The 23135-nt window shown below is 38.0% G+C and overlaps 1 protein-coding gene across 4 annotated transcripts; it reads right to left on the bottom strand.

The window, feature by feature from the left end:
- Nucleotides 1-287: 287 nt before the first annotated feature.
- fbxo25 (F-box protein 25) lies at nucleotides 288-18907 on the bottom strand. Of its 4 annotated transcripts, none has more exons than XM_084952849.1 (11): nucleotides 18807-18907; nucleotides 17839-18019; nucleotides 7957-8060; nucleotides 7254-7303; nucleotides 7042-7134; nucleotides 6849-6942; nucleotides 6114-6295; nucleotides 5624-5806; nucleotides 5075-5218; nucleotides 3352-3378; nucleotides 288-2721 (listed from the first exon to the last, which is right to left on the bottom strand). In XM_084952849.1, exons 2-11 carry the CDS (start codon nucleotides 17964-17966, stop codon nucleotides 2632-2634), a joined length of 1095 nt encoding a protein of 364 aa, XP_084808975.1. In that variant the 5' UTR covers nucleotides 17967-18019; nucleotides 18807-18907; the 3' UTR covers nucleotides 288-2631. The 4 variants fall into 4 exon arrangements, with proteins under 4 accessions (XP_084808975.1, XP_084808976.1, XP_084808977.1 ...); XM_084952850.1 differs by having other exon boundaries at nucleotides 17839-18035; nucleotides 18807-18878; XM_084952851.1 differs by lacking the exon at nucleotides 18807-18907 and adding an exon at nucleotides 18600-18784.
- Between the last annotated feature and the right edge of the window lie 4228 nt (nucleotides 18908-23135).

A 23135-nucleotide genomic window follows, 5' to 3' on the forward strand; every position in this document is an offset into this window, starting at 1 on the left:
ACACACTGGACTTTGCTTTTGGAAACTATCTGGACTAATTCAGTGATCCAAATAGAAACGGTCTACTCTGATCCCCCCCGTCTCTCTCTCTCTCACACACACACACCCAGATAAATAGAAAGAATACTGCAAATATATTGTTCTATTAATAATTAAAAACATAATCTAACCCTTACAAATAGGTAAAATGTGATCTTTCACTTCTTGTTTTCCAGTCTCCTTTTTAACTTGATTACATGGCTTCAGAAAATTGAGTCTCATCAATCAAGTAATAACAGAGTACAAACAGGTTTTTAGAAATATTTATTACTGAATAGCTACTTCCTGCCCCGGAAAAATTATGACAGTACCATCAAGAGTATGGGAACAGTAGAGGGGTATTACAAAAGTTGGAAGGATACAAAATGTTCTTTTTTTTTTCATAAATAATGCTTTACAATTTACCTGTCACATGACAGTTCTGACAAAAGTAGAACAACTTGATCAGCTGATGGGGTTTTACTTCTTTTGTGTGTGTGCGTGACGCATTGACGCTTTTGATGTACACAGAGCACGGCAGGTATTCACAGAGGACAACATAACAGAGACGCAAACATGGCATGCAGTTATTGTAGGAAAATGCCACCAAAATGAAACGGAACAAAAAGCTGTTGAACCCCATTAAAAATAAAAGATTAACACAAGTCATCTTTTTCTGCCACACTATAAATGTTAAACTTTCTTTTTAAACACATTACCATTACTTACATACTGAGCCCCCTAAAGATCACTCAACAGAATAGTTCGCCAGGCTACATTTACCTCGCAATAACCTTTTATCTGGCTGATGAATTTAAGGTTGAGCTGTATCATACAAAAGAAACAGACTGGATCTCTGAAAACGACTGCAGACAGCTTTAAGTCACTTTAGCGGCAACCGTGCCTTCACTGCAGCAATAATGGCTGGAACATGGTTGCTTTTAATGGGAGTAAAACTTGCACTGGGTCAGGAATGTGTTGATGCTACTGCATGTTGCTGATACATAAATCAGAAGCACCACAAATACCAAAAGTACCAGGCCTGCTACAGCTGGACATCCATAGCACCACAGACTGAAACACAGCAGTGGGCAAAGTCCAAGCTGGGGAGGTTACAATAACTCTCTAAAGGCGATAACTGTGGCTTGTCTTTTTGTATAGTTATGGTAACTGATTTTAATATATTCAAAAAAACAAAACAAAACCGCACAAAAAAAACTAAATTAGAAATGAATTTGACTGATAGCATTATTGCTACAAAAGTCAAATGCATCTCAAATATTTTAATATATATAGTGTGCCTATAGAGCAGATAGTAGTAGTGCAATAATATCAATATTGTGAAGTGCTATTATGACAGGCCTGGTGCAATAACAGTAACTAAACATACAGCAACAGCTAATGGCAGAAGAAATGCTTCCAGCCAGTTCAGAGATCTTTTTCCAATCAGTTTTAAAGAGTAACTGAACTGGACCGACGCCTGCAATCACAGGGAATGGAGGGCAGACTGCTTTTGATACTGACAGAACACAAATCGTATTATGGTCATAGATCGCTTTGTTGTAATGATGCAATCATATCCTTTCATTTTCCCGCTTGTGAAGGGAAAGGAAGTTCATATCAATGTGACTATTTTATGGTTCGTTAGAAACGCATCTTTGTGATTTAAAAAAATAAATAAAAATTCAAAATTTGTGCAGACTTTCAGCTTTGATTTAAGCAGTTTTAGAGAAATTTTGCTTTAACTGTTTGGGGATTACAGCCATTTTTATACACAGTTCCTCAAATTCAGAGGATCAAAAACGACTGGACAAGTTAACATAATTTCAGGTACGAGGATAGTTTTTAATGCTTGGATGAAAATTCTTTGAGCTTTTTCCCTGGACCTGCTCTCTCAGGCCTTTACCGCAGCCACCTTCAATGGCTTCTTGATTGTAGGTCTCTGCACTGAGTTTTGTATTTAATAACTGTAAAGCATGCTCTGATGCTCTGATGGGTTGAGATCAGGTGACCGACTTGCCCATTGAAGAATATCCCATTTCCTTGCCTTGAGAAACTCTTTTTTGTTTACTTTTACAGTATGCTTTGGGTGACTATCAATTTTCACAAAGAAGTGGTGTCCAATTAAGGTTTACAGCATTTGTTAAACCCCTTAAGGCTGAAAGTCATATCGTCAATGTTTGATTTAAATTTAAATTCCACATGAAAAGAACTCCAGTCGTGATCTTTAGGGGGCTTTGTACTTAACATAAACATGCTAAGATTTGCTCTACATATAATTCCTTTCAAAATATTCATATTGCATTTACATCATATTTTATTCCCTGTGTAAGGAGCAACCTTTCTTGTCTTAAAAGACAAACATTTATGCGAAAGGAGAAAGCCTCGCTTATATTTCACCTTCTATCAACATTCTGAGAAATCCTCTCATTTAATTTTTCCTCAATTTACGGAAATAATTGTGCGTAAGGAAGTAAAGACGTAAAAGAAATAAAGAAAACATTTCTTTGAAGCCCTTTGTATTTGGGTTAAAGACATCAAGTTCTTGTACACACCTCTTGGTGTGGGAGTGATGCTAAACGGATGCTTCAGGTGAATAACAGCATGGAGGGTTTAAAACTTGAACAGGTCGATAAAGTGCTGCGGCGAGATGGGCATCAGGCAGCTGTCTGGATCGTTGGCTGTGCACGGGTGGCCAAAGTCCTGGAAGGAAGTCAACAGCTTAATCATTAGAACGAAGGCAGACTGGGAAACCTCCGAGTTGGCGCAGTCATGATTCTAGCATTTACTCAGAGTAGAATTAAAACTGATTACAGCACAGAAGCGAGCTCTTACTCTTAGGGTGATTTAGTAATTATGTCATAAACTGTGAACATAACAGCACTGGTTATGGCAGTTTTAATTAAAAGTTCTCAGGGCCATGTGTCACTGTTTATGCGTGGTAAAAACACACGGCCTATTTAAGTGCATATAAAAGATAAAATGCGATGTGACACTTGATAGATAAGCTTGTGAAAACTAAACAGAACTTAGGAAGGATTTTACATAAATGTGGTGAGCAAGTTCTGGATGATAGCAAATGGAAGTGTCCAAATATTTATGTTGGACAAAGTGACAGCTGACATTCAGGGAAAAAAAAAATCTATTTTAACCGGAGCAGGTTAAAGGAGAAGTCAGCAGAAACAATGTCAGAGTTTACAAAACACGATGACAGGACAGCAAAAGACAAAACTCAATACAAGGAAAGGAAATCGGACCATCGGGGCAATCATCGGGGAAATGAGACAAGATGGTAATCTAAGAAATAGAAAAGCATAATGGGACATAAAGTACCTTCAATAACAAAGCCAGATGGCAATCCTTAAGGTATCAGGGACAAGGGGAACCAGGAGAAGAGGCAGGAAGGATGGGTGCCAAGCAAGGAGAAGGATGCAGAGAAGGCAGTAGGTTAAATAATTTAGGTACCCAGGAAAGGATAATAACGAGTTTGTGGCAAGTAAATAAAGAAACAAACAGAGGAAACTGAATGTATAGGAATACTTTTTAATAAAAGTGCTGCACTGTTCAGTTTCTGTATCTCTAGATGTTCCCTGATCTTGCCAAAACATGATCTCTGTCTTAAAGTTAGTTAAAAGATCAGATTTTCTGTGCTGCTGAAAGCAAACCAGTCGGTTAATTTGCTTGACACTATTATTTTTTTTAAATTATTGTACTGTAAGTTATTGTAATCGTGAACCACAAGGATCCGCACTACAGGCAGTGCTCATGCGTTTTTTTTTTTGTTTTCTTTTTGATTCAGCAAACCTTTTTATTGTTGGCTTTAAGAATTTAGAGTAAACTGAATATTAAATAATTAAAGTTAAAAATACAAAAGCAATACCAAGGAAGGTAAACTATTCAAAATATAAAGATATGACTTCACGGTGTTTGAGATTTTTCCTTTGTATCAAACTTCTGTAAAAACTTTTCTGTCTCTTTGCCATAGGAGACAAATTTTCAAATTTTTAAAATAAGATAACCAACTGGTTGGCCAGAGGTTAAGTGTGCGACATCCTCAACACTACTGCACCAGCTGCCTCATGGGAGGCAATCTCTGTCCAAACTATTCTGACTCAGACTGCCTGCAACCACCCTCACACAAACTGGCAAAGGTTTGCAAATAACTGCTGTAGTAGGCAGATGACCAACACGTTGGCATCAATCTGAATTGATGCATTTCATTTTAAAAGGGTTTGTTTGTATTCTGGCTATCTTACTATATAAAACCAAGGTCGCAGAGTACCTATAGTACACTTTGCAGTTAAATTGCCATCCTGCAGAAACTGGATGGCAAATATTTCCCCCACAAATATTTCCCCTAAATATTTGTGGCGGAATTTCTGTTTCAAATTCTTTCTGGACTCTGAATGTAAGCACTCAATGAGAATTTCTGTTTTAATTTCAGTGTATGTAGCAATAAGAGATTTGAGATTTTCACCAACTTATTAGTTGACACATTATCAAAAGCAGATTGTATGGAACTTTCAAGTAGACCCCATTCAATTTCAAACTGTTAGCAGACTAACTCCATCATATTGCCATTTTATCATCGCCTCAATACAAGTTGGCTTACAATCTGGTTGCAGATCTAGTCCCCGTCTTTAACTTCACTGGACATGATTGCAATAATTGTAGTCGTGCAGTGGTTAAAGGTTGCTGTTTCTGTGTGTCTGTATCATTAAGCAGTCCAGGTTTAATTTAGAGTAAACACCAAGCTGTGGTTATTCAGGGATTCAGGTTATTCATTGCTGAAAGGGGATACAAGCAAAAGCTACAGCAAGCAGTTAAACTTGGACTAAACCTATTAGGTTATTTCAGAATGGCAGTCTGGTGAACTAAATTTATAATATAATAGTCATATTACTATTACATGACTACAAGTCATGTTAGATTTTATTCATTACATATGTGCCTACAGGTTTTGATTATCTTGATCCCCACCAAATCTCCCACCAAAATCAATAAATCAGTATAAGGAAACGTGCTTAGACTGTTGCTGCTGCATTGTCTTGTTTACCTTCCAGAAGAGGATGCTACAGTGTTTGCAAAAGTGCAACGTGTCGCCGTATTGCTCCTTCATGGGGTAGTGTTTCTGCAAGGTGAAATACATCAGCTTCCAGTCCACATTGTCATTCCTGGTTATGGCTAAAGTCCTGCAGAACTGCAAAAATGCAGTGGACACACACACACACACACAAAGACACAATGGATGGAAAGAAACTTTTACCAGCTATTTAAAACACTCTGGGGATAGATGCAATTAAAACAAGAACAGTGTGTATTTAGATATAATCAAGAACAATTCCTCATTAACATCAATCCTGAAAGAGTGCGAAAGGTCTAAGATAGTGTGCTTGGGTGTGTGTGTGTGTGTGTGTGTAAGAGCTAGAGGATAAGCTCATTTGCGAGCTGTGAATAAATTGTACCAACTCTGCCCTCTAGTGGTTAACATGGGCTCTACTTCTAGTTCTGAAGCAATCCAGTTTTACAACACTCAACTATATATGTATGACTAAAAGTAATAAAATCTTAGATCCAAGCTCAAATGATTAAGTGTAATACTCACCGGTCTGTCCGAAAAGTGAAAGAGGCAGAGTTTCTTCCACAGTGTGTTGTTCTCACTTAGGATGTGCAATGTCGGTGTGGCCTGTCCCAAGTTAATGATGTCACAGGCATCAGAGAACTTATAGAGGATCTTGTTTTGCATGTGCAGGGGCAAATCACTGAATGACATGCCAGTGCACATTTGCTGAGGAAACAAGAATCACCAAAAATAAATAGTGGACTAACAACACTTCTGTATTTCACATTTCTCCCACATTAAATTCAGCTTGTAAATTGGACCAGCTTGTCAATAAGTCATAATTCATAAGCAGGTACAAATGGAGCTACATGTATAGCACTGTAAATAAAAAGGCAGATTTTTAGCCTACTTCTTATTTTAAACAGCACTCTTATGACAAGTCAGCGCAGACAGATTTCCAGCATGGCTGCTATTTTAGATTGCTGCCTGGAAGTTCTGCAGTCCACCTACTCTGCGATTTCAATACAAATACCTTGGGGATCTGGAGGTTGTTCAGCTCCTGCTGCCATTTAACAATGGTTTCCAGACGGCACAACCAGATGTTGACGTTTCCCACGAGGACACACCTGCCATGGATGGTCAGACTGTGCAGGGTGGAGCTCAGGTCTTGTAGAAGCTCTTTGACGAGACGTGGGTTATAGTGGTCCTCCAGAACTGGAATAAAAATACAAGCAAAAGAGAAACATGAAGGAAAACACCAGGGCTATTGAGGAATTTTTTTTTTAAGGATCATAACACATTTTTTTTGTTGTGCGGGCTCCTGCCGTAACCCCCCCCACAAAAAGACAAATGGAAAACTAATATTTCTTTTTACAAAAAAGCTTCAAGTTTGCAAAAGAACTAAAATGTGTTTACCAGAAATATACACACCACTGAAGGATGAAAAAAAATACAGTCCTGGTCTGTCCTTTGTAACCCTGTAATGATGGAGCATGCTAGCCCTATTGGTTTTGCGGTTAAACATGAGACTGCAATGACAGAACAGCAGGATGAGAGAAAGCATGTTCTGATCGCTTCACATTCACACACGCACACACACAAAAAAATCTATTAACATAAAAAGCTACTTTTCCCAACACAAAACGCCCCGAAAAAAACTAAATTAGAGTTTAGACACTGAAAGCTGCTGACACCAAAAGTAATAATGAAAATAAAGAGTCTGTCTGTGCAATTTATCCCTCAGACACCCCATGTCAGGTCCTCTCACCCTTTCGTACAATCTTCTCCAAGATATTGAAATAGTTTTTCTGGGCAGCTCCACTCAAAGACGTCAGCTGTGATCTGGCTATTAGCTGAAAAAGCTGTGGGTGGCAGAAAAAAAAGGAGGAGCTTAAGATGCGCTATATAAGTCATACAATTAAAAGGCTTCTTTAACATCATGTACGAGCATCAATGCTCACTTTTGCAACGTAATTAAATCTTCTCAAGTCCTGAATAGCGCTGGAAAAGTCTAGCCGGTTGAGAGCTTCGCCAAGTGTGCAGTATCCATGTCGCTGTAGGTACACATCAGAAAAAACATGTGCACACAAGCTCTGTTAATTAAAGAATGGACTAATGTGTATTTTCCATTAAAAGACAATCGCTCCTTTGTGTGAAAAGCCTCAGTACTCACTTCTTTTGTGCTCCCTTTCTGAATGTAGATCCATTTATCTGTGAAAACAACTAAAAAAATGCAAAAACAAACATTTTAATGAAAGCTTTCTTACAGTTGTGCATCATTGAATTTTACATATTTTAATGACAAGAGAGGGACAAGATATTTCACCTGAAACTTCATGACTTTTTAAACATTATAACATTTCCAACGTCTGAAATTGTTTAAGGGTTTCTGTATGGATTACATTACATGTCTTACTGATACAGTAGGATAATGATATAATACAATCAATTTGTGCTCTCTAGAAGAACTGATAGTTACGAAACCTTTCAAGATCATTTAAGGGCAAATTATTATTAAAAGTATAAAAAGTTACTTCACTTCAGATTTTCTATGTAAATCTTAGCTATAAAATGCAGAATTTCTTTCAAATAAATGTAGGCAAAGTACTTAGGTAAGCTAAGCTAGACAACCTCAAAAGGTGCACAAGAGCTGCTGATGTGCTTATTAATATTATAATGGATGCACTACATCTGGAGACGGAGGACACTACAAATTGTTAAAAAAGACAACATTTGCAGCACAACCTTAATCCAAATCCCTGAGAGTTTTATTTCTGTCTCATTGACTTTTGCACTTTTGTACACATTGCTTTTAATCTTCGTGCCACAAAAAGTTCCCCGAGCCAAAACAGTGATTATGTGCAGCTGAAACTCACACTGGGATTTAGTGTTATTGTTGTAGAAGTCCTTTTTCCTCTTTGTGGTGGAGAGCTCACACACATCTCCAACAAACAGATTTTCATTGTTGCCATTGCAGAGCCTGTTTGGACAGAGGAAACATGTGCGTAATGCATTAATAACACTTCCACGCAAGTCTGAAAACACCATGTAATTACAAACCACCGAACCACTGTGGCGTCGCCCTGAAGCAAATCAGTGACTTTTTACTGATAGCCTGTGTGTCACAGTTGCACGGCAAGATGGCTCATAGCCAAGTTAGGTGGTGTAGTGTCACTGAACTTACAGGGAAAACCAGTGTGAGAAATATATAATTAAAGATCAGAGAAAAAAAGAAACTGAAGGAAACCTGTTGTATTACTGCTACACTGATATGCAGGCCAAGGTCAAACATGTCAGACAGAGGTCTCAGAAAATTAAGCGTGCTGTATCTAATCTTTGTTGTTTCTTGCCTCAGGGCTGTGTTATTTTTGATAACACAGAACTTAGCATTTTCGTTGTTGACCTCAACTTCACATTGCTGTCGGAGAACACTCAAAAAGGCCGAGCTCCAACAGAAATACGAATTAAAACATGTCACATTCAAGTCAACATAGCGAATACAGATGTTCCCAGGGTTTGTGAAGACGTTTCTTACCATTTTTACTGCATAAAAAGGCTAAACAAATTCAGATTACAGTCCTGTGTTGTGCGAGAGACTTGTTGCTTACTTTGTGCCTGTTCTCTACTCTTTTAATCTACTTCCACAAAATTAAACCACCTATTAGGTAAATTATTACTATGTCTTTACTAAATTCAGGTCAAAATATTAACCAATACTCGCAAAACAAATTACTTGTTGAGTACAAACAAATTAAAATGCACTAAAACACTGGTGTTCAGTATGTTCTATACCTAGGGGAACATCTACAAAGCCAAAAAGCTGCGATCTCTGTGGCATAAAAGACATACTCAGTGGTGTCTGTATGTGTCTGTTATTTGAGCCTGTCCTTACACAGGGCAGAAAATAAAACGGCTTTCTGAATCTATAAGTGACAAAATGCTACCAAAGTGCAACAAATAAATCTATGTGAAAAAACAATAAAAAACAAAAACAAGCTGCAAAACTTCAATCATGAATAAGAGTGTGATCATGGAGTTCTGGTTCGCTGATTTTCTAATGAGCGTTGTGATCAAATTACTGAACTAAGCTGGTATCTGATACACTGCATTAATAATCCATTGGTTAAATTAAGTGGCAACACTGCCAGCTAAGAGAGAATTCTTGGTAAGCTAACCCCTCCCTGGATGTCATAGGGTGAGACGTGAGTTCTTAATCGGCCATGTCACCAGCCTGTCATGACTGACAAGACAGACATGCTTATATTTACATCTAAAGCCAATTCAGAACCACTGGGTTAACCTAACATGCATCTACACAGGTACAAGGAGAACTTGCAAACTATACACAGAAAGGTAGCATCTACCGACTCCGCTCCGGCTCGGGATTAGAACCCAGAACCTTCTTTCTATGAGGCAATAGTACATTGTACCATGGTGCACCCATAGCCCTTGAGTAAGTCAGAGTCCTGTCAGTGGGGGTTTTCAAGTCAGGGTCATCATATGGGTCATGTAGTCTTTAAATAGTTCCCACAAGTGCTCAGTGAGCAGTTGGAAAGTCTGCTGATAACACACAGACTTGTTTTTTAATCTCATACCTTTTAAAAATGTGTTTCCAACTTCTGTGCTGCTATATCTCTATGATATGACTAGCATATGCGGCTAACTTTTGGAACTAGTGGATGCTTTTTTCCTTTTTTTTACCCGATTGCTTTCTAGAGGTTGAAGAACTTGTATATTTGGTGCATTGATAAAAACGTCCAGTGCGGTTGGTCCCATGCGGCTTTATTTGATATGTTTTGTGACTTTTTCCTCTCTTTTTCCTGCTCTTAAGCACTGGATTTTCTTCTTTTGCAAAACAAGTTGGTTTGGACCAATCCTGTCTCCCACCATGTAGAACAAGATCTTGCGAGTGGGGCCTCGCAGAAGCACAAAGATAGCGGACTAGTGAAGACGGAGGGGTCAGGACAGGGACAACTTTGCATATTCATTGATCTGTCCATGCTAACAATCAAAAAAATCAGGAAAAGAGGTAGAGTTACATTTAATACATGTTAAGGCACGAAGGGAATTTTTTCATGGAAAACATCTTCGAGGAGAGCTCCAAATAAGACCCTAGGGCAAATGGATGGTATTTATACAGTCCTTTTATTTTGAACTTATCAAAACACTAACAGTGCAAGCCACATTTCACCATTCACACGTATATTCACACCATTAAGTCCATTATTCAGTGGACTTTATTGATCAAATAAACCAGTGGACGTGCTAGGTATGCAGTCTCCTGGTCAAGGACACTTCAATAGGGCTGCCACAAACGATTATTTTGATAGTCGACTAGTCACCGATTATTTTTGCGATTAGTCGACTAATCAGATCATCATCCATTGGACGTAAAACGTACAGCTTATTGCACCAGCAGCATCTGCTCTTATATAACTATCATTAGCTTACAGCTTTAAGTGTTTCAGGTATGTGCTAACTAAAAATAAAGACAAGATGATAGTTTATTAAATTTTAATGAAATCTGCAGATTGTTTCAGTGGAGTTTAATAAACTCAGCCGTCTGCTCCTTGCTATCTAAAATATAACAGGACACCGGAGAATATGCTTGAGCATCTCACACTTCTGATAATCAGCTGTCTGCTTGACGTTTATTCAGCTGTGTAAAAACTATAACTTTAATCTCAGCCAAACCGATTTACTCAGGAACAAATAAAATACTAAAAAAGCCAAATGATATCATTTTTAAGTTATCTAAGTGACTTGTATATCATGTTTAACCTGAGTAGCGAAAGACGGCGGTAGGTTTGAAAACGATTTGCCGGGAGTCCGGTGTTCTCACGGATCTAGTGAGCCTTGCCCCCGGCTAGCTATCGAGCTAGTGGGTAACAGACGTCTCCGAAAATGTCGGAGCGCTTTTGAAAATATGTGGTGTCTTGATAAACTGAGCAGATATACATTCTCGCCTGAAAATATGTTAAACGTTTATTTTGTGACCCAGAAAGAATAATAAGAGTAATATTAAAACTAACTAGCTGCCGCCATTGTTGGAAACTGAGCTGGGCTGCGCTATGAATTCTGGGACAGAGCTACTTCTTCTTCGGGGTTTAACGGCAGCTGGCATCCTTGTACATGCAGTGCTGCCATCTTCTGTTTCAGTCCGTTATTACACTCTTAAATCCTACTACTTATTCCTGCGTCTTTTGGGATCTAACGAAGCTTCAAACGACGCGTCGACTATTAAATTTGTCGTCGACGATTTTAATAGTCGACGTAATCGTGACTAGTCGACTAATCGTGGCAGCTCTACACTTCAACATGTAAAACAGTCAAACCAGGGATCAAACCACCAGGCTTCTGATTAATGAACAATCTAATCAACTCCTGAGCCCCAGCTGTTCTACATTACACTGGTTATCAATTCTAATATACTTCCAGAAGCATATTTAAGTTGGTCTTATGGAATAAGAGACCAACTTAAATTTTCTCTAGCATAAGTAAAGACATGGCTTTGCTTGTCTGACTACAGAGTCAGCTGATCAGAGTGAATGAGCTCCACAGTAATCCCTTGTCTCTATCCATTTATCCAGTTGCACAGGCATAAACACAAACACACTTGCAAGTGCAGTAATCTGTCAAAGTGAATTATAAAAAGGTGGAATTCAATAGCGTGACTTTCTTACACAGGCTGCACGTGAAATAACCGTCTCCAAGGAACCAATAAAAAACATCACAAAGGAACAACTTATTCAAAAGGATTTGTGGCTACTGGGAATGTCCATTCTGCTATCTTTTGCGTGTTTTTTTTTTTTTTGTATATTAAAATCTAATAAAGTTTGAGTCATAAAAAAAAAGGATTTGTGGACATTTTAAAATCCTCAAATGAAAGATAAACAGGGCCCTGAAGGGAGCACGTAGTTCCAAAGGAAATTAACCGAATACAAAATATAGTATGAAGACTTTTAGATGATGTTCTAGTCTCTTAGTAGACAAACACATTTGATTAAGTGCAATCAATTTACACAATTACTTGTAAGAGAAATGAGCATTAAACTGAGGTTCAAACACTCAACTGACACTCGACAGCATGAAGATCAGTGACCAGTTTGTTTTAGATTTACACACGCACTGTGATCTGAAGTACTTCTGTAACACTGTGTACCATTCTAGTACACACCCAGTGTATTGTCTCCTTTCTTTCTGGCCTACATGTGGTCGCCTGGCAAGCGTACCTCGGTTGAAATGAGGTCACTGGCTTTGTGGAGGGAGACTGCATCTGGAGAGCAGCCAATTTGCCTAAATGATGTAATTAGTTATTGTCTGATGACAGGCTAAAGACTGCTGACGAGTCACTGTGGTACCGGGAAGTACTGTTAGTTGGACAGAAAATTCCCCTGGCCTGAAGGGGACGTCACCAACTGCTACTGAGATGCCACCAATTCCACCCTGTCAGTGCCAGCGTGACACGAACCAAACCCTCCGTGTGTGTTTACGTTTTATGAGGCTTGCTCATGAACTATTGTCCACCATATCAACAGTCTCTGGTCCTCACAATGATCAGAGATGTCACCAGTTGACTTGAGAAGATCACTTTTCAGTAAACTCTAATGAAAATGCAACAAAATAAACAACAAATTTCTAAACAACAGAGGCGAGGGAGTCAGATAAATTCAAGATATAGAAGGACGTGCCGACATTTAAATGCCTAGTCATATGCAATGAGGCAATTAATAATCCTCCATCCAGTAAAACTCCAAAACACAAGCAGAACAAGAAGCTGGAGCAGAAAAAAAATACATACAAAAAGAAATGAATGAATACAGAAAATCCCCTCTTGTCTCCTCATTTTTACAACTGCTCACTGCCAGTTGGCACATGTCAAAACAGTACAAGTTTCCTGTGGAGAACAACATGAGCTCTGATGTGGGAGGCCACACGAGCTGCAGACAGGGGCAGTGTGTAATATAAACCAGAAAGACGAAAAGCAGAAGATGTTTTTTTGGTTTAGCTGATCTCAACAAGCTGTTGCTATTAAAGTCTTTAATCCACTAAGCCCCATTATTTGAACACACAAGAGCCAGCGTGTTGGAGGTTATCATTATGCACTGTTATCATAAAAGCCGAGGCTTGTAAAATAGTTATGTCAATTCTGAGAGGGAACCTAAGGTGTAACCTGTAGTTTTCCGTGATTTAGGCTCAGTCATGGCAACTTATGCTTCAAACCTAACCTGCTCACAAGCACATTAACTTCAACTCATCAGCATGCACGATGAACGTGTGTGAAAAAGAAAAAGTGTCATATGCACAGAGGTTTAGGATTAGCTGTATATACTGCACACAGGTCACATTCAGAAGTTGTTTGTATGATATTACTATGTAGTCAGAAAGAAAAAAAGTTGAACTGTGGGATGTAAATCACCTCATAAAAGCCTAGATGTTATGGCACCAATTCTAAGTGATTTAATGGTTCGTGAGCACTTCTGGTCTTATTCTTGTAATTTCACCAAGAAAAATCCACTGTGTCCTGGTGGTTTGAGACGGACCATGTAATTGGAAACATTAAGCTTTTGTTTTATATTCCTATCCTTTAATTTCCTGTCAACTCTCCACTGTTTTCTGTTTAATAATGGAAAAAAAAATTGTTTACTTGAAAACCTTCCGAGAATGCTCTGCGGATGCTGGACAGTGTCTGACAGTCATGTCAACATTTAGAGAGAGACTTGGCAGTCGATCAGTTGTAGTCAGTCCACCTTTATACTAAGAGTTGCAGCGATATTAAGATTTAAGCCACTATTGGAAACATTGGTTTAGTAAGAAACACCAAGCCAAAACACCCTAATAAAGTTTAATATGCTTAAGTAAAGAAGTTATGACCCTGTAATACTTTATGCCCTGAGAGAGAAGCCCGGCTGTACTTGCTGTGATTAAAACCTTGAAAACTTGCCAAAAAAACAAAACCAAAAAACTTTGACACTTTAAAATAAATAAACAAACAAAAACACACATGCTTAGACTATTCTAAAACTTCACCACATTCATAAGACGGCAACCTGAGACATAACTACTTGTAGAGGTAGCATAAATTTAACATAAATAAATCTGATCAAAGACCTTCATACATACACACATAACAAATTGGTTATTTCATTAGGAATTTAGTAGGATTTCAAAACCCCGATTGAGGGCTCTGTGAGAAAATGGAGTAACACTTCCCAGTATTAAATTGAGCAAATCAAATTCCCACTACCTGATTCATTATGCAGTCAGCATAATTACCCTTCTACAATCCAGAATTCTTCTAACCAAAATTCAAAGTTTTCCCAAACGGTAAAAGCCTTCTCCAGCTGAGGTTGGCTGTGAACTCTCTGTCATTATTACCACATGGTTGTTGTTTCATTATTCCAGACCTAAACTGACCTTCTGCTGGAATTTTGTGTCTTTAACGAGGTTTTTTTTTAGCTAAAATTGTTAACCACAGAGCAAAGCAACTAAACTCTGAACTCATAGTAGTGGAGCTTTTTCACACGAGTCACATCCAAGCCTTTACCCGAAGTCTCCACACTGTGTTCAGACTCAGAGATGATTAAGGAAAAGGTGAAATTACGCTGAAAGCTCAAGTAGGCCTACTTTTTAACACGGAAAACTGGAAGAATCACAAGAATAATCAATAAAGAATGTGACTTATACACAGAACCAGATGAAAATCTAATCTAATCAATATTCGCTCCACTCTCAAAGCGAGCTGTTTGTGTGTTTTGTCACTTGCTGTGCAAGTATTCTGCAGCATTAAGAAACCTTGATGAGATATCACATTCAAGTTTGTCACAATTAAATAATTGGTAATAATTAGGAGACTCTTTTTCACATAAACACAACTACAAACACCCTTTGCTCTAACAGAACTACAGGATTCACTGCCAAATCCATGTCATTGAAAACTAGGGATGTGTATCGAAAACTGATTCTTCTTGAGAACCGGTTCCAACTGTTTCAATTCCTTGGAATTGTTTGCCATTTTTGCAAACGATTCCCTTATCGATTCCAGTCGCCCCGAATGACGTCACCACGTTGCGGAGCGTCATTTACCTGGCAGGAAACACGGCAGCTCAAACGCTCAAAAATTTGGTTATACTTTACGAGAACGGATGACAACAGGGCAACTTGCAATACTTGCAAAGTAGATATTTCATTTAAGGGAGGAAACACTACGAATATGCAAAAGCATTTGCTCACAAAACACGCGATAACCTTAAATGAATGTCGTGTTTTTAATTCCGCTCCGGACTCGTGAATCACAACCCAGCAGCAGCGGTAACGTTTGCACGTCCTCTCCCGTTAATGTGGCAGGTAAATAATCAACTAACAGTGCATACTATGTTAGTGCGATCTGCCTTATTACAAAACCTGCCATTACTGTGCATTTAGGTAACCATGATGAGAGAGACAGACAGAGTCTGGCTGGCTCAGATGCTGGCAGTTCTCGCTGCAGTCTACCGGTAGCGTCTCCTTTCAGGCCAGGATAGACGAATGTCACTGAGCAGTGACTAAGTTTGTGGTAAAAGCCTTGCACCCATTTGCCACAGCAGATGCCCCCGACATTCGGTAAGTGAATGTGTTTAACTGTAGGCAGGGACATTACTGGATATTCTTGTGTAATTGCTACAGAATAATTTATGTTATACTTTGTTATTGCTACAGAAGAATATTTATTTTATTATTTTACATTTACAATTTTTTTTCCTGGGGACCCTGTGACACCCCATTGAAGAGCCATAGGCTGGATCTCTTCAGATGTCACTGCTGGGTTTGTAAGGCCATGTTACTCCTAAATTTCTATCTTGTTCAAAGAGAAGATATAAAACAAAGTTCTAAGCTAATCGACCTTAGTGTTCTCCTTTTTTTAAAAAGAATCGATAAAGAATCGAATCGTTAAACAGAATCGAAAATGGAATCGGAATCGTGAAAATCTTATCAATACCCATCCCTATTGAAAACTATGTTAAAATATGTCAACTTATACCTCAACGCTCAATTATTTTTTCTGTAACAACACTCTTTGGCAAAAACAAGCTGAAACTATGGGAATGTACAGTATAATCACCTCATAAAAGGTCAAAAGTTTACATACAGTCATCATGAGAACCAATGTCATTGTAATTTTCAGCTTGTTTCTGCCAAGGAGAGCGGTCAAATATCAAGCCAAGAGTTAAGCCATTATGTTTGCTGATGGTGGCTGCGGCTCAGAAGGAAAAGCAGGTAACCTACAAAATTGAAAGGTTCAATCCCTGTTCCAGTTTGCATCCAAGATACTGAACCTGAGTTGCTCCTGATGTGTTCATCAGAGTCTGGATGGGTGTGAATGTTGGACAGAAAAAGCTTTGAGCATCACTGTTGCCTCAAAGCAAAAATAGAGGAAGCTGGGCCAGATAGCAAAAGCATCTGCATGAGATTGGACACTGAACCAAATATTAGTGGGCGCATATGTATACTTTTGACCCTGTGCAACTTAAAACTCCTCATAAATTAAATTTGTGTAAAAGTCCTGCTGTTTTTAAAGTCATTAAAGATGTATGCTGTACAATCATTCCACCCCTGAAAAAGAACAGGTCAAAGAAATCATTAAAAAACCCAAATTACCACAACATTCATCCCCATAATGAGTGTATGTAAACCTCTGAGCACAACTGTATGTGCTATGGCCCTCATAATAAGTGGTTGAATGATTAGTGAATAGTGAATTGTTGCCTTATGTACCCTTTAACCCTGGGCTATTAGGTATCTCTATAACAGACTTGTGTAAACAGGTCATTTTACACCAGTTCACCTTTAGCTTCAATATTATCCTGAAGGAGAGTCAACTTGCAGTTAGGGATTAACACATATCATAGCTTAGAAAATTCTTCAGTAACAGCAAACAGCAACCCATGACATTAGATCCATTAAGCCAGGTATTACATGTAATTAGCCTACTGTTGTGGTTACATTTTTTTATTTTACACATATAAAAGACACCTGAAAGAGTTTGTAGGCCTTACAAAGTTTAAAAATGTGAAAAAGATCCAGAGAAATGTTGTTCAGCGGATATCTGTCCACTCATGTATCCTTATTAAATCATTCACCGCTGCTCCTTTTACTTTTTTCCCCTTTTCTATTTTCTAAGAAATCTGTGATTCTGTAATCCAATTTAGAGTATCCACTGAAGACCTAGATTGGCCTCCAAAGGCACAGTTGGATTATACAATAAAAGCAACCTGTTTTGATTACTACACTTTTAATATAACTCATAAAATTTTACAGCACTCCAAAATGTCGTCAGCAAACTAAAAATGGTCAAAGTACAATGTACATACAAGCTACTACAAACATATTGCCATATAAGGCAATGAATGTAAGCCAATAAACTATGATCTACTTTTACTCAAAACTGATTAAACTCCTTGTTTTTTTTAAGGAAGATGACCAGCAATTTCGTTTTTTTTTTTCATTCCATTTTAGGCTGTATCAATATTTTGAGCAGCAAAACTTTAAATATACTACTGTTATGCATTCTCTTTTGCACGCCCTTATGAGGGTCTCAGGGAGGTTGAAGCCTATCCTAGAGGTGGGGTACACCCTGGACAGGTCACCAATGTGAAACAGAGCTAAAGTGCACTTTAATTGGGCGAATTTTTGACTACTTAAATATGTAGAGCTCAGACAGAGATGATACTAAACCAAAGAAATTTGATTAAAGGTAGATAAAGGTGAAGGCAACTTACTCTTTCAAATCAATCTCTCTGTTGTTGTCCGCCAAAACATCTCCGAACAAGATGATCCTCTTCCAGCCATCTTCCGTCTTTGTCCAGCTCCACCCCGGCGATCTCCAATCCTTACCCAAGAAAGGCATCTTGTCTGGCAGGTGTGAGACTGTGAGCAGAGAGGGCCGCTGCTACTTCACACCTGGAGGTTTAACCAGCTTTTGTTAGAAAAAGATTTTTTTATTCTTGATGCCACCATGCAAAGAAGAGAGAAATTTTGAAATCTAATTTGTCCTTGTTAAATACAGCATGCTACAATAAAATTTCATGCTTTAAGCAACAGTTTTAAGCATTTAACTAGTTATATTATATATTCACATTATGTTCACATTAGGTTCTACTGAAAAAAACAACAACTTTTAAATGAAAAGATGAACAAGTTATAAATATCACCAATTTAATGGCAGTTCAAAAACACTGAGATGATTTTTTTTTAAAGCTTACAAATTGAAACTGATTGTTTTTAAACAAATCCCACCACACATAGATTCTTATATTTTATGCCAGCATTGGTTAAAAAAGGTGAAAACAAAAAGTATTATTATGGTTTCTCTTAGTGTTCATAGAGACACTGTAGCCTGCAGCTACCTTTCAACTGCATATCACATAAAGCAGAGGGCCATCAGCCATTCTCAATTACCCTGTTACAGCGCGTTTACAGATTTAACACTCGTAAAGGGCCAGACTAAGCCACAGTGTTTTAATATACTTAAATAACATACCTTGCAATATCCGTGACGCAATTATATATTTATCTACCTTCAGAATTTGGACAATAACAGCGTAAGCGGGCGCTGTTAAAGTCGTTTTAGCTATCAAACACGAAGCTGTCAGTCGACCCAAAACAAATAATGACGACAAGAAGAAAATAATGAATCTCCGCTACGCTGGTATAAGACTGTGAATTTCTGAAAAACGGCCAAACAAACCGTTAAAGAGAAGCAGCTCTTCTGTTGTGTTGCCCGTCTCTGCTTCCGTCTTTAGCCTTGCCCTCCTGCGGAGCTGGAAATATTGACGGAAGTAAGCGCGAGAATTCGTCAATTCACGCCCCCTACTGCTCTCTGATTGGTCAAAAGGTCTGTATTTATCTTGTTGCTACCCAGATTCGGGAGGCCGATTGGATAATCACTCCTGTCACTCAACAGCTTTTTTTTAATCCCATTTGTTTTGTTGGGGGCTTTCTTCGACACGTGACAGCGGACTGCACACATGTACTTGTGTTTTGATTTTGAGATGGGGGATGGTAACTGGTCTGCTGGAGCGTTGAGTGACTGACTGACTGATGCTGAAAAATGTTATGAAACGCTTTAAAGACTTAACTTGAATAAATAACTATTTTCTCACCCCACCCACTGTTTTTTCACATCAGTTGTATGGTTTAAGTTTAAGCCGTATATTTTATGACACGTTATCTAGGTCACAGTTTTATTACTCTGGGACCTTCCTGCTTTGATGTGCGTGGTGTAAAGCTGCAAACTGGATGTGAAAAGATACGTTTACTTTTGATTGTTTCAAATGACGTTATTCTCTTCAGTTTAAGTCGCAAGTCGTTCAGAGCAAGGTCAATTGAATACTGTGCCTGTATATGCAAATTAAAAAAATGCAGCTATTTCGGATGTCCAAAAACGACACCCCGTTTGAACATGTTTCTTTCAAAGTTTTGTACGTATTCAACAGCCCTGACTCATTGTACACCGGCTCTCAAAAATTTTATTGTTATTGTCAGGTCACCTGTTTGAGCTTAAAAATACAGTCTAATGTCCTATATGGTTTGCAGTGGGAGTTCTTTGTGGTTAAAATATGAATTTAATAGGTATTCATTTATGTATTTTGTGTGTGTAATTTAGTGTCATCTAGTGGTAAAGGTTGGAGAATGGAACCAACTGAACAACCCCTTCGTACCCATTGTTGCAGGACCTATTTGGCCATCGCGTCAATGTAAAATCATGTAACAGTGCTAGTGGCAGGAGTGAAAGCACCCACCCATTCACCCAGCTCTACCCTCTCCTTGAAAAAAATCAAATGTTAATAATTAAACGTGTCCTTAGTTGATTAAAATTGCTAATGAATAATTAATCCAATAAACACCGTAAGTACTTAAATCTGTCAATATTAATTAAAATTGGAAATATATATATTTATTAAATGCATAATTTTAAAAATTAATATTGTTAACTAATTAAAATATCAATTCATTTTATTTAAAAATATATTTTATTATTTCCCTTTTTAATTATTTCATCGTTTCCGAGCTAAAATAATGTCACTTAATGCGTCGTCAACAGACCATAACAACTGACTGGTTAGTCAAAGGAGCTTGCAAAGAAAAGCGTCTGGACATCTTTAAGTTGCTTGAAGACGTTTCACCTCTCATCCGAGAAGCTTCTTCAGTTTTAAGGTCAAATGGCGGAGAGTCCCAGATTTAAGCCCAGTGGGAGTATCCCCCCAAAGAGGGACAAAAGGACCCCCTGATGATCCTCTAATCACATGAGCCAAGGTGTGAAAACGGGTGTGGGTTCCAATCAGCCAGGGTTTCGGGTGAACTCATTGTGAAACCTGGCCCCACCTTATCATGCGATTTCCTGAGGTCAGATGGCCCAGGATGTGAGTGGGCGTTAAGGCGTCTGGGGAGGTAACTCAAAACTGGATTATAGATGGCAGACAGTTGGTGTCGTAAACCACCGCCTCTGTTCACAATGTCACACATCTGGCTGTTTAGATTGGACCTATTAACAAAAGTGCTTCAATGTTGTCAGGAATGTGAGGTCTCGCGGGTGTAACAGCCAGCTCTCCTTACCAGCTATTTGCTGACCGGGCAGTCCAAGCTCATGATACCTGCCAAGAACAGCCTGTGCCCAGCACACTGTTTTCAGAATACCTGCTGACCCTAACCTCTCAGTGGAGGGGTTATGTGGGATACACTTAATTTATTTCAGTGTTTTATTTGTTGCAAATTAAATTGGTTTGGCGGAGATTAAAGTCAAGCCTCATAACTGGATAGTTTTAGTGATCCTTAATGCCTCACTTTGTGAGTGTTGTCAGCATATTTTGAACTGAATTGTTTTCTTTATTTCCTGATGTTCACAGGTTTTTTACTTGTTTAAAAAAGCACATTTTCATTTATAACTAACATTAAAATGATTTTTAAAGTATTTTAATACAGTGAGGAAACTGAACAGACTTTCAGTGGGAGCAGAAACATCTGGACCAGTATGTTGATGCTGAACAGTGACGTCTGTCTGCATCAGAAATGATAAAATGTTCTGTTTTTAATATTTTTTTATTGCATTCTAAAAATCTGCTGTCTTTTCTGCATTTTAGAAGTCAACTATAAAAAAAAATAAAAAATAAAAGATCAGTGTGTTTTTTTTTCTTTCATGAGCAGTAGAAGCACATGCATAACATTTTTTAACACAGCTTTGCTGAGAAGTATGTTAATTATTTTAGTAATAGTTAATTTAATACTGGTGTACTGTTCTTTATCACATTTTTCCTAATTAGTCGGGAGTTTATGAGCTTTCAATATAATTTAACATGAATGGGCTTTATATAGCTAAGCATCTTGGAAGACTTCTTATAAAATTGTACATGTATTTTAAAAGAAATTAGGTCTATTATGTGCTATTTTCATTGTGAATATTAACCATAAGGGTTAAAAGGCAGTAAAGTACAATGTGAAAGTGAGCTGATGTCATCAAATATTCTACTGTCTCACTGTGAGCTGGATGTTCCCAAAGCAATGGTTTTGATTAAATCAGTGTTAGACATAGTTCTTGATTTTGATCAGTGAGATTGACATGGAAAATAAATTCATAGACTGCAGCACAGGAACTATGAAATAATTAATTAATTAAATATTGGAATAATTAAATATGTCTTAAAATGAAATCAATTATCATTTTATTTAATTTATGATAAAGCAATAACAATGAGTGACATGAGAGTACTGACTAGGAATTTTATATTACTAGTAAAACAGGTACTGACAATTTGGTCTTGTTGTTGGATACTGCCTCCCATAAGCTGGATACAATAAGCTCAAACATTATCCAGAATCTATATATACCCACTCATATCTGCTGGCATTGTTGCTACTTATATACATCCTCTTTATTATATTTACCTGTTAATCAGTCACATTGGAAAAACTGGTCTGAGTATTTCAGAAACTGCTGATCTACTGGAATTTTCTCACAGAAATATCTCTAAGGTTTACAAAGATTGGTTTGAAAAAGAAAAACTATCTAGTGAGAGTTTCCTGGGTGTAAATACTTTATTTATATTAGAGGTCAGAGGAAGAACTTGTCTTAAATGTTGGTATGACATGAACTGAAGGCTTACTGTGGAGCCTGATTAGCTCAAGACTATGAGATTATTAATCTCAGGGTTGTGGGTTAGATCCAATGTGTTGAACCCCACACATTTGTTTGCCCAAACAAATCTCTTCTGATTGTTGCTTTCCCTTAGTAGTGGTTTCTTAGCACCTATTTGACCATAAAGGCCTGATTTGCACAGTCTCCTTTGAACAGCTGATGTAGGGATGTGTGTGCTACTGGAACTCTGTATGGCATTTATCTGAGCTCTGATCTGAGCCAATTGAGTCTAACAACAGATTAAATGCCGTGTTGAGGCTGTCATTTTTGTATTTCTGTAAGGCAAAATAAATCGATTTGTTGAATAATTATTAACTCATGAAGTAACAGAGACTTGGAAGAGAGAGAGACCTAATGTTCAACAATCCACATTTCACTGTTTTAGTCTTTGGTGCTGTTGATGATACTGTATTGTTCTTTCTTTGTGTTTTTTTATGTTTCAGTTGTTTTTTGCCGGTTTTTAGTTTGGTTTTTTTTGTCTGTTTGGGAGCTGACACAGACCTTAAGGGGATGGGGTTTTGGGGGGATAATGGGAGGAGAGAAGCTGCAGAGAGGCGTGTAAGACTGCAACTCTGTTTCCTGGTCCCAACTCTGGATCGTCACGTTTTGGGGGGCTTAATATATTTGGCCAGATTCCTAGAAATGAGAGCTTCTCCATCCAAAGTGGAATGGATGGCCTCTCTTTACAAACAAGCCCAGGTTTCCTCCAGAAAGTTTCTTAATTATCTTTAAAGCCCACATTGTTTATGTATCTACAATGTAGAAAGTAGCAAAAATAAAAACAAAACATTGAATGAGAAGGTGTGTCCAAACTTTAGACTGGTAGTGTCAGTGATGTTCCATCAGGACAAGCAAAGCAAGTAGTGCGCCTCGTCAAATCTAGAA

The sequence above is a fragment of the Perissodus microlepis genome, chromosome 15, assembly GCF_051167445.1.
Source record: "Perissodus microlepis isolate ML-2025 ecotype Zambia chromosome 15, ASM5116744v1, whole genome shotgun sequence".
NCBI classification, from domain to species: domain Eukaryota; kingdom Metazoa; phylum Chordata; class Actinopteri; order Cichliformes; family Cichlidae; genus Perissodus; species Perissodus microlepis.

Excerpts from the sequence above, each read along its gene's own strand:
- fbxo25 (XM_084952849.1), bottom strand. The coding sequence starts at position 17,966 with ATGCCTTTCTTGGGTAAGGATTGGAGATCGCCGGGGTGGAGCTGGACA. Across the intron at positions 7,135-7,253 it reads AGAAAGGGAGCACAAAAGAA|CGACATGGATACTGCACACT; the intron begins GTGAGTACTGAG and ends GTGTACCTACAG. Across the intron at positions 3,379-5,074 it reads GTAGCATCCTCTTCTGGAAG|GATTGCCATCTGGCTTTGTT; the intron begins GTAAACAAGACA and ends TGATACCTTAAG.